Here is a 16,844-nt window from a genome sequence, read left to right on the forward strand (position 1 = left end):
TACTCCAGTCACACAATCCTTCAGAAATCCTTTTAACAATCTTATTTTCTACAATTTTTTTTATTAATGTTATTATTATCATTATTATTATTATTATTATTATTAATTTTGAAAAGAGCTGAGAATATTTCAATATTTCAATATTTTTTTTATGGGGGATAAATTGAAAGAACAGCATTGTTTGTTACGTTTGCTACAGTTACATTTATTTGTTACATTTATATTATTTACATCAAGCTTTTGAATTATATAGGATTGTATATTGTTATTGAAACTTCATAATGTTTCACTTGAGTATACATTTAGTCAGGAATTATAGTTTGGAAAAAGTCTTAGCTAGTAAAATGTTTACACTTTATGTGAAAACTAGTACAAGTATATGAATAAATAAAAAGAGACTTACTCATGTTTATGATCTCTGCTGAATAAAGTGCTTCATTCTGTTTTTCTGAGGAAATCTAAATCTCAAATCCTCAACCACATCACATCTTTTTGGGGTGAATTATGTCTTATTCCTCTCATCGTGAAGCAAACAGTAAAATAAAATAAAAAACATGAAGAACAGTCTCGCTGCGTTGTTAAGGACGTATTCAAGCCACACGCTTCAGTGAATAATTTGAATCTGAATAGTGAGCTGGTATAGGGGCGTGGTAACAATATTTATATATTTGGTGCGATATTTTAAATTTGAATTCGAAGTAAAGTTATGCAGCGACTGTGTTCTATCACAACCATTCACTGCACAATATTTAGCAATTTTCAACAGCATGTTTATTGCTTGGTTGCTTGATCCGGTTTAACGCCACTTATGTTATTTCCCTGCTATGTCATATGCAAATCAGTGGGCGGGCCTACATAATTATTCATTAATATTCTTCTGTGGAGGTGGTGTTTAATGTATCTATCACGTCATAGGTAGGCACAATCCAGGATCTGGCGTTCACTCGGCCTGCTGTCAATTAAAGCTTTTATTTTAGTAACAAGGACATTTTCAGTCCTGAAACTTACAGGATTTTCTTTTATTACGATGCCTCTTATATATCTCAAGTAAAAGTTGATTTCTCAATCAGAATGAATTCATAAGAGTAATTTATTCATAAATCAGACTCCACAGGACAAGTTGATTATTATTGCGTGCATCACTTGGGCATAGCTAAGGTTTCAGACTGTAGATGAATTTAGAGTTTAGCCCAAAACAAGGTTCAAAACAAGACCGCTTTGTTTTGTCAGTACAAGGAGGATTTTTAGTTGTTGTTGGAAGTTTAATGTCAAGTTTTTTTCACTGCCTCTTTCAAAATTCTAACTCCGTCTCTCTTTTTTTTGTTTCCCACAGGAATGAAAGTGAAGGCTTGCGTGTCTCAAATGTCAGGTAGGTTATGAGAGGACACCCTCTCTGTGGATCTTCACTCATCTGCTGTCATCATGATGCTCATAGTGGTTGATCTCACATTTCTCATCGCCATGTCAGACAATACGATGCACAAAATTTAGTAGATGCATTTATTTAGTTGAGTCATTCATGTTTATTGGCATTTTCTGCGTCCTGTGTCAGATGCACAATTTTTTTTTTTTTTTTACCATTTCTACTGCTGATTTTTTGATTATGTGGATTATTTTTAAACTTTTTAGTTTATGTTCAAAGGCATTCTGTAATCCGTGTTATACCTTTCACTTACCTTTTTTGTTTGTCCAATTTGATTCAAAGCTTTTTAATGGGGAGTTTATCTATAAAAAGCAAAATATTGCCTTAGGCATTTAGTCACTTATTCCCAATATGGCATGGCCAGGTTTGTCTACACTACTTTATAAAATAACATGTGATGAATAATTTAGAAAAAGTATTTATGTTGTTGTTGTTGTGTACTATAGTTAGTGGTAATTTTATATAATTAACTTGTCCTTATAAAAGTTTTAAGAGGATAGATTAAATCCAAAACCACGTCATATTCAAAGCAAAACTGTGACCACTAGACCAGCAAATTATTTATTTCATTATTTATTTCTTAGAGTCATCATGTAGTTATTTATTTATTAGATGAAATCAAGAGGATGAAGATATCAAATGAAATGTAACAGTTTCATTTGAGCATTTCTTTTTTCAGCAAGAATAATTATTCGAATTAACATATAATTATTATTCATAGGCTACGTTTTTGCATTTCGTGATGTCACAAACAGGCCGTCTGTGAACCTCTTTTTAAAGCAAAGTGATTGCCATAAATATCACACATACTGTACATTAAAACATCAAACCCGAAATTTTAAGAGACCTTTTCATCATCTTGAGATTGCTGAGATATTGCTGAAGTGCTCAAGTGGCAAAAATAAGACATATGTTTGTACTGTCTGTCTACTTGGCACTTTAGTGAGACATGGTGAACATTTTTTTCCATCAGTTTTGCGCTGTGGGTCTCTACATCATTGTGATGGATTCTCTTAAAGGACATGTCTTCAGAGCACCTGTGAAGCAGTAACATTTGTGGGCACCGTTGTATTGCAACTCAAGTAGAACGAAAAGACGACTGCTGCAGTATCCATTAGGATGAACATTTATGGCTGTTTCAACAGTAGGTTATTAAGTGAATTAATTAGGTCCTCGCTCAGCGCTGCAGTGTTATAGCATGCGAATCAATGTACCTCAACGCTTCCTTATAGCTTGGGGTAGCATTAGATTAGATGGAGAAGCGAAATCCTCAGGGACACTTCCATGCATCGAACAAGTCCTCCTCAACACTCAGAACGTTTTGTGAGCCTCTGAAACGGTCTTGTTCGGGGTTTGCTGTTGATCCCTGATTTCATCAGCCAGTGAAGTTCGAATTGAGCGCTGGAGAGGAAATTGTTGCAAAAGACGCTCAGACTGCTTACCAAAGCAAGCGGCTCTCCCTAAGGAGTGCTCCTGGAAGAACATTGGACTAGTGCAAAACACGATAACACACAACAGTTGTCAGTAATTTGCTAATTATGTGGCTGTAGACGGATGATACTTATTAGTTTTAGGTTGAAGTGTTGTAAGGGATCGCAGGTGCATGATCATAATCGGGAAAGATCACTTTATATTTTCTCTTAGGCCAGCAAACCAGGCAGTTTTATAGACTGGGGAAAGCCTTGTTGTCTTAGCCTTTAGCCTGTGTGAAAGCCAAAGGCCTTTTGTTGACAGTCTCTTGGCTCAGTGTTCTTCCCCTGGATTTGTCTTATTAACATGGAAAACTTGATAAGATTGTTGAATTGCAAAAGCAAGTCAGATATGAATCTAAATTTAAAGTGCTTTCCTGTGTTTGCGTGAATGAACCAGTTGTATGATTTGTCAGGATAAGGACTTTGCTGTGTTTTAACGGACCAATATGTCGGCCCGTGTTTGGTCATTTTGAGATGATTCACATCACATCATCACATGATAACAGAAGTGTTCAGTTCCAAATTAAAGTCCCAGACAGTTTCAGGATTTGTTAATAAATTATGAGTAATTTCTTTGTGTGTAAAATGTTATTTTAAAGGAAACATTGTGAGGGACAAAGTCTAAGGAATATTTATAAAATTAAATAAAAATCTAAAGACATAATGGAAAAAATAAATGATTGGAAATTTATGTAATAAAAAAAAAAAATTCTAACGTTTAAAATTTTGATGATTAATTTTTTTTTTTTTGAGGTTGAATGAAAAATATTGATCTGCAGTATATTTCACAGAAATGTTTTGAGCAACTGTTCTATCCTTAGAAATGGGGACGAACACTTGGAGGAAGTGGAGCTTATGGGAATTTCACTTACAGTTAAGTTTTTTTCTTCGATATCAAAGCTTTGAACCGAACTCAATAGAGTGAACAGGCATATCACTCATATCTCTCCGTTATCTGGACATTTTTAAGTCCCCCTCAGTCAGACTTTGATGTTGAGACTGATAAATGGATGCTGGCAGTCGAGTTAGATATCAGTGTTACTTCAGCCACTGTTTTAATGACGACAAACGCTCTCATCAGTTTGAAACCACAGGCAATATCTAATGCCTTTCTAGGAAAAAAATACAGTTTGAGCTGCAGTGGAGGATGTTATCCTTGGATCATTGTGTGTCAGAGAGAGAGAGAGTGTGTGTGTGTGTGTGTGTCTGTTTGTGTTAGTTTACAAGTACTGTACATGTGTTCCCTCAGTGAAAATGGAATTAAATAAAAAATCTTTTGAATTAAAAATTCTCAAATGTAGTTTTATTTTCAGGTAGCAGCATACAATATTTATTATTTATTTAAATCTGCTTATCCAAGAAAAAAAACTATATATATATATATATATACACATGAAGTTTATATGACAATACCTGAAAAAAAATACCTTTTTCCAGGTATTGTCATATAAACTTCATGTATTAAAGTATTAATAAATTAAATATGTGTGTGCATAAATATGCATTTTTAATTTCCCAGCGCTGCCAGGTATAAATTCAGAATTATTCCAAATTGTGAAATATTTTAAGCTTTCACTTCTCTCTCTATACATTTTGCAGTATATAACTACTGAGTGTGTTATACTTCTGAAGAGAAAACACCCTTCACGCTTTGAAAAACAAATGTTAACTTCATATTAGTCTTTAATCTTTCTGAAAGCACAATTTATCATGGATATCTTAAGATATAACACTTTTTTTATATACAATAGAACTTATGAAGTGTAGTCTATTTGACAAATCGTTTCAATTTCAGTGTCTCAGACCATCATCGGTGCAGAGTGAAATGTCACCTCCTGCGGTTTTCTTTTTTCACCTTACCACAAACCAAAATATGTCACTGCTGCCAGGCTTTGAGAGTTGCATTCATCAGCATTACATCAACATGCCTCTGTTTTCCACTGAGTGGCCCTGTCCAAAGCATTGTTCCTTCAGCCTGGTCCCCCAGAGCATTTACCCTCTCTTGTTTTCACCTCGGACTTTACACTCACCTTCCTGCTTTCTTTACTCCCTCTGTATGTGTCTGCTCATTGATTTGATGCCTGTAATAGGCTGCTCCATTGAAGCCTATCCACTCTGTGTGCATGTGTGCGTGTGTGTGTGTGTGTGTGCGCGTGTCACACAGCTGTTGGCAGGCTCTGTTCCAGCACTCTGATACTCACGCTAACAGTGCAGAGTAAGACGGGAGCTTTCTGCTGACATGCTGTTCTTTACTCAGTCTGTGGCTTTGCCAAGGTTATGTAGGCAGGGCCGGCCACACATTGGTTGCTTGCAGATACCGGGAAACAAAAACGTGTGGCTGTGTTGCTGGCCTGAAAAAAAATGCTGCTCTTTCAAGTATCTGAAAGAAGGAAGGTATCAAGGCATGTCTGAATCTGTCATCCATGCCTCCTTTTGATTGCTTTTTAAAGGCAGACAAAAATCTGCTTTTAAAAAGTAGGTTAATATTTTCATGTAGTGTAGCGTCAGATAACCTTTTTGTAATAATTCATTAGGAATTCATAGTATTGACGTATTTATTTATTTATTCATATGTATTTATTTATTGTTTAAAAGTTTGGGGTGAAGTTTGAATTTTTTGAAAAAAGTCTCTCTGATCAAAAGAACAGCAACAACATTATACTGTCAAACAATCAATTTAATTTATCTTTGCTAAATAGTATTAATTAAATAAAATACTTCAAACTTAGTGTATTCATTTATCTTATCTTATAACCGTTTATCTAAAACAAATGTAATCATTTTTTTATCACAGAATTTGAATATTTTATTCTGCTTGAATATCTTATTGTATTCTATCTTACACTATCTATCTTATAATATAATATAATGTTATAAAATAATTATTAACTATAAATAGTTTTTTGTCAGTGCAATTGAATATCAGCCTATTTATGGATGGGGCGCCATCAAAAGTGGACAGTATTCCACATCATGCACTGTAAAAACACAAACCCGATTCCAAAAAAGTTGGGACACTGTACAAATTGTGAGTAAAAAAGGAATGGAATAATTTACAAATCTCTTAACTTATTTTTTATTCACAATATAATATTGATAACATATCAAATGTTGAAAGTGAGACATTTTTAAATGTCATGCCAAATATTGGCTCATTTTGGATTTCATGAGAGCTACACATTCCAAAAAAGTTGAGACCGGTAGCCCAAAAAGAGGCTTTTTTAGAAAAAAAAAAAACTATTTTAGCTTTCTACTTCAAAATTTCACATTTAATTTAATGTTACTTGCTGTTACTTAATAAATACATAAGCAGCTCCCTTTAGTTTTGGACAAAAAAAAGGACATGTTTTCCCAAAACTCCTCTCTTCCCACTAATTGTGCGCTGTTTCTTCTTAATCCACCCTGTAACTCCACCACATCACAGCAGATCGGGTTTTACAAGGCATTAATTATCAGTCCCCTCCAGCTTTGTCTCTTAGGTTTTCATGCTGGCACAATTAGTGGTCATTCTATGTTGTTGTGGGGCCAGTGTCTGTTCACTCACTCCCTCTCTCTCTCTCTCTCTCTCTTATTCTGCATCTGATCTGCTACAAAGGGATGTAGTGAACGTGGAGCAGTTACACACTGTAAAGGTTCTCTTATGGGGAGTTTACAACCACTACAAGTGACTATTGCAGAGACAACAGCTTTGGGGATCTGCTGCTCGATCAAGCGCTAGTGTCCTGCTTGCTTTTAACCTCATGTTTTTTCAACATGAATGATAGTTACAGAGCTCTGTCCAAGCACCTTTGCCCTGTTAAAGCAAGTGTTGTAAAGCCGCAGTAATATAATTGGTAACTTTAGGTTGCAAAATCATTAATTATTAAAAGCCACTGAAGTTGCTATTGCCTCCTATATTTAAAGGCTCCCTCAGGGTTATGAGAGATCTGAGGTAGACCAAAAGACAGACAGACAGACAGACAGAAAATGTCTCTTGCAGCCAGATTTACACCTCTTATGTTTTATTACCAATCATTCTGCTTTTATAGTGTGTAGAATAGGGCTGTATTGGGAGTAGCTCTCTCAATATTGTTTTATTATTATGCTGGGAGTTAACTTTGCATAGTATGCAGTTTATTTCTGTATACATAGGAACTACAGTGAGCAGTCATTGAAACTGAACAGATTTTAAGAAATTTAGCATTACATCACTTGCTCACCAGATCCTCTAAAGTGAATGTCCAAACAGCTGATAAAAACTTTTTCACAATAATCTAGGGCTGTAGCTATCTAATATTTTAGTAATAGAGTATTCTACCAAAAATTCCATCGATTAATCGAGTAATCAGATAAAATGTGTTTTTGCTTAATTAAAGTGCAATGTTAATTATGCAAGAGAAAATAAGACTCCTGGGTCTCTTAAAATGAACAACTAAGTTTCCTTTTTTAGAAATTTTTTTATTTTATTTTTTAAATGCATAGAATGCAATGCATACTGTACATCAAAAATAAACATTTAATTATTACCCATTGTTTCTCTGTCTGTACTTGTACTGTGAACAATGACGATAAAGTTGAAAGATGAATTAAGTACTTTTAAGTTCCATTCAGTTGGGGTTTAAATAAAGCATTTTCTGAGATGCACATTAAACATTAAACACATAAAACATTAATTTAATTTATCTTTTAATTACTGAAAATTAAGCAAACTTAACTTTTTGGTAAACAAAGGGGATTTACTATTAAAAATAAAACATGAAAGAAATTGTGTGTGGTTAAACCTGTTTGATTTTTTGTTAGTAGTAGGCTATGTACATTCTGCTGAACAATAGTAATACATCTCTGGCAAATACATGTCTAAAACAGGACTTTTTTTTTGACTGGTTGACGTACATTTACAGTTCTGTGTATTTGATGTGATGCTAGTTTTACTCAAATCAAACAGTCAAATGCTCATGAAGTGACTGTCAGAGCAGTTCTGGAGATGTTATTCATGTGTTCACATCCTCATTTAGTGAGACAGCAGACGCTGAAATCACCGGAGCGTCACCCGCGCTTCAGTGTGTGTTATAAAGGAAGATGCGCTTCTGCTCCATTCATTAACAGAGACACACAGAACATGCAGGATCCATATTTAAATAGACTGTTCTGGCTTAATATTTACAGATATTAGTCCATATCGTGATTTGATGTAAGTGCAATGACCTATTTTTTATTAATTAATTAAAAATTTGGCAAATTCTGTTCCATTCCGTTTTTATGACTGGATTCTGCGATTCCCTCCGCGTTTTCTGCATGGTGAAAATTATAGGGCCCTAGTTGTGGTATGCCAGCTTTATCGTGCAATGGACACACGCCACGATGTTCTCTTTACGTTTGCCCGCGCCCTCAAATCAAAACACTGCTGACTCCTTGCAATATGAGATTTCGGACACAGCGCTTGTGTCTCCTTTTGCTTTGTGGGTGACGTAAACGCGTTGTGTCACATTAAAACAATCATTGCGAAAGAACCTGACGTGAGATTTAAAATAAATTAAAAGAGGCTTCGAGGCCGAGGAATTGTTTTTTTAATACGAGTTACTCCAGTTACTCAAGGAATCGTTTCAGCCCTACAATAATCCACAAGCATGGCCGTAGCCAGCTATGAGGTCACAGAGGTCCGGACCTCGGTAAATTTTCATGTTCAAAAATAAAATTTGTTCTCTGATTGACTAATTTGCTGCTAGACTTCTCATATGAATGTCTGCACGTATAATTCATAATGTTTAGTGTCCGTGGTATTAAATGATCGCTGCGAGGCGCTTCCGAAGTGAACAAGTCTACAGAGAGTTGTGAGTGAGAGCGCGAGCACGATTGGGAGACGCAAACTTAACACTATAGAAAGTTAATAAAGTAGGAAGTTGCGGTTTAGGGTCAGCGATAACTTTAACTTTATCTTATGTAATTTCCAAAATATTTGAAATAATTTATTTTATTTATTTATAGGATTTTGTTTATTTTAATAGCAACATCTGGCAACATTGCATTGCCGTCATTAGCCTGGCAGTTATCAAAAAGGCAGCGGCTATTTACATTAAGTGCAAATAGCAAATTTTTTAGGGATATGCTATTTACACTTATCTATAGTGTAAATACCTATAGAATCTATATCTGTAGAATCTATTTATACTATGTTAAAATATCAGGATTTTCTGCTATTTATACTACTTACTGCAAATAGTGGCAATTATCTGCACCTCAGTATTGTAGTACATTATAAAACTTTATGCAATAATAACTTATTGAGTCTAATTTAATAGATGCCACCTTATTGGGACAATAAAGCCCTCCCTAGACCTACCGTTAACTTTTTGATTATTAACTTAATTTTCATTGAAAATATATGCTTTTCTGATGTGATTTAAAATTTGACAAGGAAGAAAAAATTTAGCCAAAAGGCGGATTTGAACCCGAATCGATCACATCAAAATATGTGTGAAACACGCTTTACCTTCTGCGCCCCTGGAGTTGTCTGTCAGGTATTGTCTTTTGTAATCTTGACTATCCGAAAATAACACGTTTGTTGGGCAGTATGTATGTTTGCATGAATAATAAACAACTGATAAAATGATCCACCCCATATATAGTATTAACAAACTTTGATGCAATAAATAGGGTATGATTTAAAAATGAGCATCCCTCCAAAAACATCTTCATTTCTGTCTCTTTTCAAGTGTTAGAATATATAATTAGTTATTTTTTATAGGGGTTATTTTAGCACAATTCTATAATAAGGGGGTTATTATAGTAACCCCCTGGACCTCACTAATTTGTGTCCACAAGTAATCCACATGGGTCCAGTTTATCAGTTAACATTTTTTGTGACATAAAAAGCTAATTCATCAAGCTTTTTTTAATTATACTGTTGCTTCTGGCCAAAATACTAGTCCATACACCATGATAACAATATTTTCTGGTGAAAATATAAATTATTCTTCATAGAACAGTAAATATCATGTACTGAAATGCCTTATGAAATGCAGTTGACCAGTATTAAATACACACATTAGTAGCAGTGAGGGTTTAGCCTATCAGAAGTACTCCACAGAGTTTTATCAATCACACCACCATTTTTGGGATGGAGGTGTAGTACTTTATTAATAGGAGAGTAGTTGAATTATGGAGGTGTGATGCTTCAAGCACTCTGCCTCTGCCATGATATATTAGCAATATGATAATGACCTCTGTATGATTCATCTGCACGGTGAAAGAGGTCACTGCAGCAGGAAACAGAGCTGGTGAGAAAGAGAGACACACTTGACAAACATTAAGCTACCACAAAACACATTCTATTGCTATAGTTTATCTATCTGTCCATCTATCTAGATAGTAGTGGCTGAAGACAAGTTGCTAATAACTTTTACTTCTGTATACCTTTACATGTTGTAATTATTTCTTATGGTATGGTTTAATTTTCAAAGCACTAGGGGCCAAGAGAGAGTAAATTGGAGCCCTGCACATTAAACCAGTGGCTTAATGGTTCAAAACTTCTTTACATTTATGCACGATTGATGGTAACACAGAGGTTTGCCTGGTGAATCTGAGGAAATTGTTTTAAAGGAATGAACAGATCTGATCACAATGCTGATCAATCTGGACCAATTAAATTCAGTAACTCGGTTTTGTAGTTTGGGTGCTGGCCAGTACTGCTAAACGCAGTTCCGTTGCTAGAAACATATGCTCAATGAGGTTGAATGCTGTTGTGAGAAACGGAATAGTCTTTTGGCTTTGCTTGAGTATTTCAGGCAGGGACACTTTTCACTTCTTTCTGAATCACCAATATATTATTGGCAAAAATGACACATGAATCGATGCTGTCAGATGAAACCAAGGACCTTGAACTAATAAAAATTTGCCCACCGTTTTCAGGGTCAGTAACTGGGGTGTGAGGGAGATTCAGAGGGTTAAGATGAAACTGAATCAAAAGCAATAACCTGATGCAGATTACGTTGTTTAAGGAAAGGGTCAGTGGAATGAAATGCTACTGACTTACTAGCATTGCTTTTACGAGGCTATGTTAATTAAATCATGTCTCCATGTGCTACACTGATTATGTTAACATGTTCAAGGTCAGGATTTTTCAGTGTTTATTCACCTCACTTACAGTACATGTATTTTTACCCATAAATAAATAAATGCATGCACTTCAAATTCTAATTTTGAAAAAAAAAAAAAAAACTTAATGCTACAGTAGAATGATTTGGTTCATTTTGATTCACAGAGTACATGAGCACAAAAAATGAAAATATTAAATAAAGCTTTTTTTTTTTAAACAAAAGGGCCTCTAACACGATCATGCTCTATTCTTTTTTTTATTTATTATAAAAAAAACTTGCTAAAATACATGTACTGCAGAGACTTGCCCTTTTGTTGTTTTTACTTCTATAATTGTGCTCATTTGTAAGTGTTGTGGATATATAATCACAATAAAATGGAAAAAAAGGAAACAAAATTATACTGCGATTTTCAATTTTGTCAATAAATCATTCAGAGTACAAAACAGCGTATTGACCTGCCACTATTTTAGTTATTTTTTTTTGTAATTCCATGGAAGTCATAAGGGTTTGGAACAGTAAGGCAGCGAGTAAATGATTATAAAATGTTAAGTATTTGGATGAGCTATCATTGTTATTTATTTTGTTTAGTTTTGGGGGGGTGGGGTGTTTGATCACTGTTTCACTGTACTTTTGAACAGCTCTCAACTATCTTAGGCTAGCTTTGAGTTCTTGCCAGATTTAAACTTTTTTGAAGTTTAGGAGTATTTGTTTGGTTGTACGAGTTACAGTGTGTAACTCCAGAACCTGCTCTGCGGTGATAACAGAAATCTTATGCTAGCCAGGGCGGAAACTAAAAGGAATTTAATCCCATGACATCAATGATTATCCCTGGTTTGCAGGGGTGCTGAGGAGAACAGCTTCTTTGTCTTGTGGTTATGGCTTGTAAACCAAACAGCTTTGAAATGGCATTGGCAGATATAGATAGATGGATAGATAGATAGATAGATAGATAGATAGATACATACATACATACATACATACATACATACATACATACATACATACATACATACATACATACCGTAATTCCTCAAATAAAAGCCGGGGCCTTTAGTTACCTGAACTGCAGAAGGTAGCAGGCTTTTATTAGAGGCAGGCCTTTATTTCTAATTCCATATGTTTGATAAGTAATTCTTTAAACAACCCGCTTTATATTAAAAGCGATAGCGTTCCAGGACAGAGATAATATTAGCACAGAATCAGTTCAGAATCAATCATCAAAAGGATCAGTTCGGTCCAGACGCGTTCTGTCTGCTTCACGCTGAATCACGCATGCGCACAGTATCATCAACTCCTCGGTTCTCGAATCGGACGCGTCCGACAAAAACGGTTCTCAGTTCAGTGTACTGGTAATCCGAAAACCAATGCATCTAGGTCTTGACTCGAGAACGAGAAACGCTCCGGTACGTTCGTTATTTGACTCTGATGATTATCCACACAAATGTACCCCCGGCCTTTATTTAAGACCGGCCTTTTTTTGTCCGTGTTGACCACGCCCCAGGCCACTATAAGAGGCCAGGCATTTATTTGAATACCGGTTTTTATTTGAGGAATTACGGTAGACAAATAGATGGATAGATAATTCTGGTTTGACATTGGTTAGAGAGTGGGTAACCTGAAGGTTGTGGGTTCAAGTCTCAAGTCCGGGAGGAATTGTGGTTGGGGGGACTGAATAACCAGCGCTCTCTTCCACCTTATAAATATCATGACTGAGGTGAGACCCTTGAGCAAGGCACCGAACCCCTAACTGCTCCCCAGGTGCCGCAGCAGTATGGCCGCCCACTGCTCTTGGTGTGTGTTCATTACTGTGTGTGTTCACTAATGTGTGTGTGCACTTGGCAGGGTTAAATGCAGAGCACAATTTCTGAGTATGGGTCACCATGCTTGGCCATACTTCACTGACTCACTCACTCATGGGAAATTAGCTGGCTTATACAATGTATAAGGATGTTCATTAAGCTAAATTATTTATAGTTCAGCCCTATATACTGTGCCAGTGACTTAAGAATGCACACAAAATAAGATGACTGTTTTTGTAATTAATTATTCAGTCTTCAAAAATGGAAATAATAAAAATGTGTTGTGATTTTTGATCAATTTGATTCATTGGTTTGTTGCCATGGTGACAAATTAGAGTGAGATTTTGGGTAAATATAAATTTAATGTAATACGTTTAGCAATTCCAAATAGTTGATTAGGTGCCTCTGATTGAAATTCAGTTGAAGTTTTGTTCAATCAACAGAATCAATTTTAAGCAAAATACTGAATGCATGCATTCCATTTAACTGATTAAAGAGCATGTGTCACCTCCTGTGAATGTTAATATTCACATTTAAGCCTGACTAGCCAAGTTTCGTAATTCAAAAAAGCAAAACATGACATGTCTGGCTCAGTTATCCAGCAAACATCTGGTCTTTTAATGTCATGTAATATTGTATTGCTGTAATTCTCCTTTATTTGAAGTATTAGAGGCATTGGTTAGGTTGGATGTAAGATTGAAAAATAAGATCCAGTATTTGGTTTGGTAGAGCTAATTTAATTGTACCACCAGGTGTCCAGACTGGCACAGATGACGTTTAACCGCCTTACTGCTTAACTTCAAACCTCTGGTCTCTCAGAAGCAGTTGTGGTGAATCTAATTGTACTGACAGTAAGCTTCTCATACACCTTCATTAGATTTCATTAATAGCCTGGGAAAGATTATTACTCATTGCAAATGCAAATTAACCCTTGACCAGTAATGATTAGGCCTAGCAATTCTCCTGTAATCTACGATACCGCCATCCTTTTGGGAAATGATATGAAGATGTTTCGATGTTCTGCATACATTACCCAAATGTCACCTGACTGGCTGCACAGCATAGAAAGGCAGATGTCATTTTCTGGTTGGATGCTATCTGCTTTTCACAGGATTGTGTCTTGAGCGCTTTAGATTATCTTGTGCACTGAAATGAGGATTATAAAACTGAAAAGGAAGAAATGTAATCTGCCCCCTTTTAATTATTAATGGTGACTTATAGCTTACATTAGAAAAACCAGCTTGTTTCGTCAAATTTTTTTTTTTTTTTTTGGTAAAATGATTAAATATATAATATAAATATAATATAAAAAATATAAAATATCCATTTTCACCCACCTAATGATGTTATGACTCTTTGTATTTATGCACTTGCTCTGAAATGGCAAAAGGGGTATTTTTCAGTCAGCATCATTTCACCCAAACAATAAAAATGTTAAAATACTAGATTAATATAGTAGCCAAAATACAAATATCTCTGCTGGGCTCTGACCCTCCAGGAATTGAGTTTGACACCCCTGGAATAGAGGAAGCATGGTGTGATTTTTTTTAACTATTTATGTCCTATCCACTTATATGAAGGTTTTCCCAGAAACATAAAAATAAAAAAAATAAATATATATATATTATTTAGGGCTGTCAATGGTAATGCGTATTATTTAGGGCTGTCATTAAGTAATGCGTAATGCGTAAACTCGCATTGAGACTCATTTTGCATTTTCATTGAATTATTCATTCCAGTGTGCTTCGCTTTAAAACACAAGCTCTGTCATATTCTGTGATCTTTTCCCTCATGCATCGCGCTGTCAAATACAGATTGAAAGAAATATCAAAAAATCCCACCACTGTATGATGCGCAAACCACATTTCTCGTCTGAATAACCAGCATCTCACTAGTAAAGTTTAGATTGATGAAGATTGCAATCAGACAATTGCAGTGATGCACAGGAGTCATACAGTAAGCATTAATTGATGTTCAAACCAACCCTGTATGAGCGTTCTCGACAAACTGATCGTACATTTGACTTATGCACAGATACATTTCAGTACATTTCATGTTGTTTCCAAACACATTCAGGAAAATGTTTTGATTTGTCATGTACATGTTGCTCTGTTTAGTCATTCTGAATGGATCGGTGTACTGTAGTAGGTATAAGCAATCAGCTCACGGCAGTTGGTTTAGGGTTTTTTTTTTTTTTGGTGTGTCATGTGGTCCTGTTTGGTATCGCAACTTGACTTGTCTACTGTAGGCTACACATGCTATACATTATGAATTCTGAAAAGTGTTCAGTATTTATCTATTTTTATTTTTGTGTGCTTTGGTGTGCATAAATGTATCAGTTAAATTGACTCCTTGTATCATTTGGTCCTTTGGTGTCCTTTTGGAATCCACAAGTGTCCTTTTTTGAAAACCTTCAAACAATATCTTGAAATAAGAATGCATAAAATACAGTTTTGTGAGAATCATACTTCAGTCTTCTGGTTTACTTTGGTGGATATAGCAAATTACATCAAAATGAAAGTATTAAACAACATAAATAGTGTATGCTAAATTTCGTCAGTGTGACATTAATCAAAATAAAAAAATTATAATCTATTGACACCCCTAATATTTGTGTGTGTGTGTGTGTGTGCGTGTGTGTGCTTGTGTGTGTGCATGTAAAATATTTCGAGCATCTCTTTATCTATAATTGGTTTGATTGTGCATGTACACATAGCATTTTCCCATCATACCAATTCAAAACATTTCATTTTTTAGTAAATTCCTGACTGTGTCTCGGCATGCTTGTGATTTGTTCCCTGTTGACTGTTCTGTTTTAAGCATGACCGAACATTAAGAACCTCTTGTAAGCTGAACATGTCTGTCTCTTTCTTTTCTTTTTGAAGACGGCACGCTTCTTTGCCCCTCGATGTCACAGATAACCCTGGCAACTTTATTGTGCCGCTGTGTCGAAGAAGTTACCCCTGCCGCAAATGGAAGTCTGCATCTCTTGGGTAAATGGAAGGGTTTAATATTCGCTTGCTAATATCTCAGAGCTGCTGCATGGACTAACTGTCTTATTTTCCTCACAAATTGGTGGCCTGATTATGAAAATTGTCATGCTCCTATCATAGTGGCATAGTGTGGCTGATGGCTCAAAAATACATACCTGTGTTCATTTAATAGATGTCTCTGCCATGACTGGGCCAAAGCAGTCCTGCACTGCTCCTCCTTTGTGACTTCAGTGAAAGCGGACCTCCTGTGTCTTATGGTGTCTTAAGAAACACATAGATTCCTCCTGCTGTTGAGTAGTAGGATGTTTTGCCGCTGATTGTGTGACATGTCTTACAGTGCAGGGTTTTACTGAGAAAGGTTGGATGGACGAGCTTAAAGTGAAAATTTGATTGACATCTTCTTTTTTTTGAATACCACTTCATTCAGTTTCTGCCTGCAATCTATGCTTGCAAGTACCATTCTGAGTGAACTGAACTGTGTAGGTCTAATTCCAAAATGATCAATTACCATGTTTTCAATCAAAATAAAAGCCATATATATATATATATATACATTATATATATACATTTTTAAGTAGATAAAAATTATATATAAACATATTTATTTATTTATTTAATTATTAAAAATATTTAAATAAGATAAATAAATAGCACACTAGCATAGCCAATAGCACGTACAGAGAACTGATGATTAGAAGCCTCTGCTAGTTTGCATGGAAATTCATGCTAGCCTGTTGTCCGTGGAGGATTGTTATTCTGTGTCCTGTTAATTAGCTCTGTAGTTTAGCCTTGTTAGATGATTTTTAATTAGCTTTGGAGATGACGTGTTCTGATAAACATTAGTGATTACCGCGAGGGCTGGAGACGTCCCTGTACATTAACTGCCGTTGACCATGGATGGAGATAACATGTCAGGCGTAGAACAAATAACATTGCTCACCCTGTGGGATCTTGGGCTCAAAGAGTTGGGTGGAGCGTTCAGAGATCTCTCAATCCTGGTTTCATGAGATCAGACTGTGCTTGAGCCATGCTGGGAAGACAATGATGAAAAAAAAAAAAGAGCTCAGGCCTGTAAATGAAAA

At 35.5% G+C, this 16,844-nt stretch overlaps 1 protein-coding gene across 3 annotated transcripts in view; it reads left to right on the top strand.

The window, feature by feature from the left end:
* LOC128022260 (IQ motif and SEC7 domain-containing protein 1) overlaps nt 1-16,844 on the top strand; it is a 158,063-nt gene that overhangs the window by 37,794 nt on the left and 103,425 nt on the right. For 2 of the 3 annotated variants that reach the window (XM_052609619.1, XM_052609625.1), the window contains exons 2-3: nt 1,334-1,369; nt 15,655-15,762. In XM_052609619.1, coding sequence (XP_052465579.1) covers nt 1,334-1,369; nt 15,655-15,762 — 144 coding nt within the window. The remainder of the gene's footprint in view (nt 1-1,333; nt 1,370-15,654; nt 15,763-16,844) is intronic. The other variant, XM_052609620.1, reaches the window with a different exon arrangement.

This window comes from Carassius gibelio, chromosome A11 (genome assembly GCF_023724105.1).
Source record: "Carassius gibelio isolate Cgi1373 ecotype wild population from Czech Republic chromosome A11, carGib1.2-hapl.c, whole genome shotgun sequence".
NCBI lineage: Eukaryota > Metazoa > Chordata > Actinopteri > Cypriniformes > Cyprinidae > Carassius > Carassius gibelio.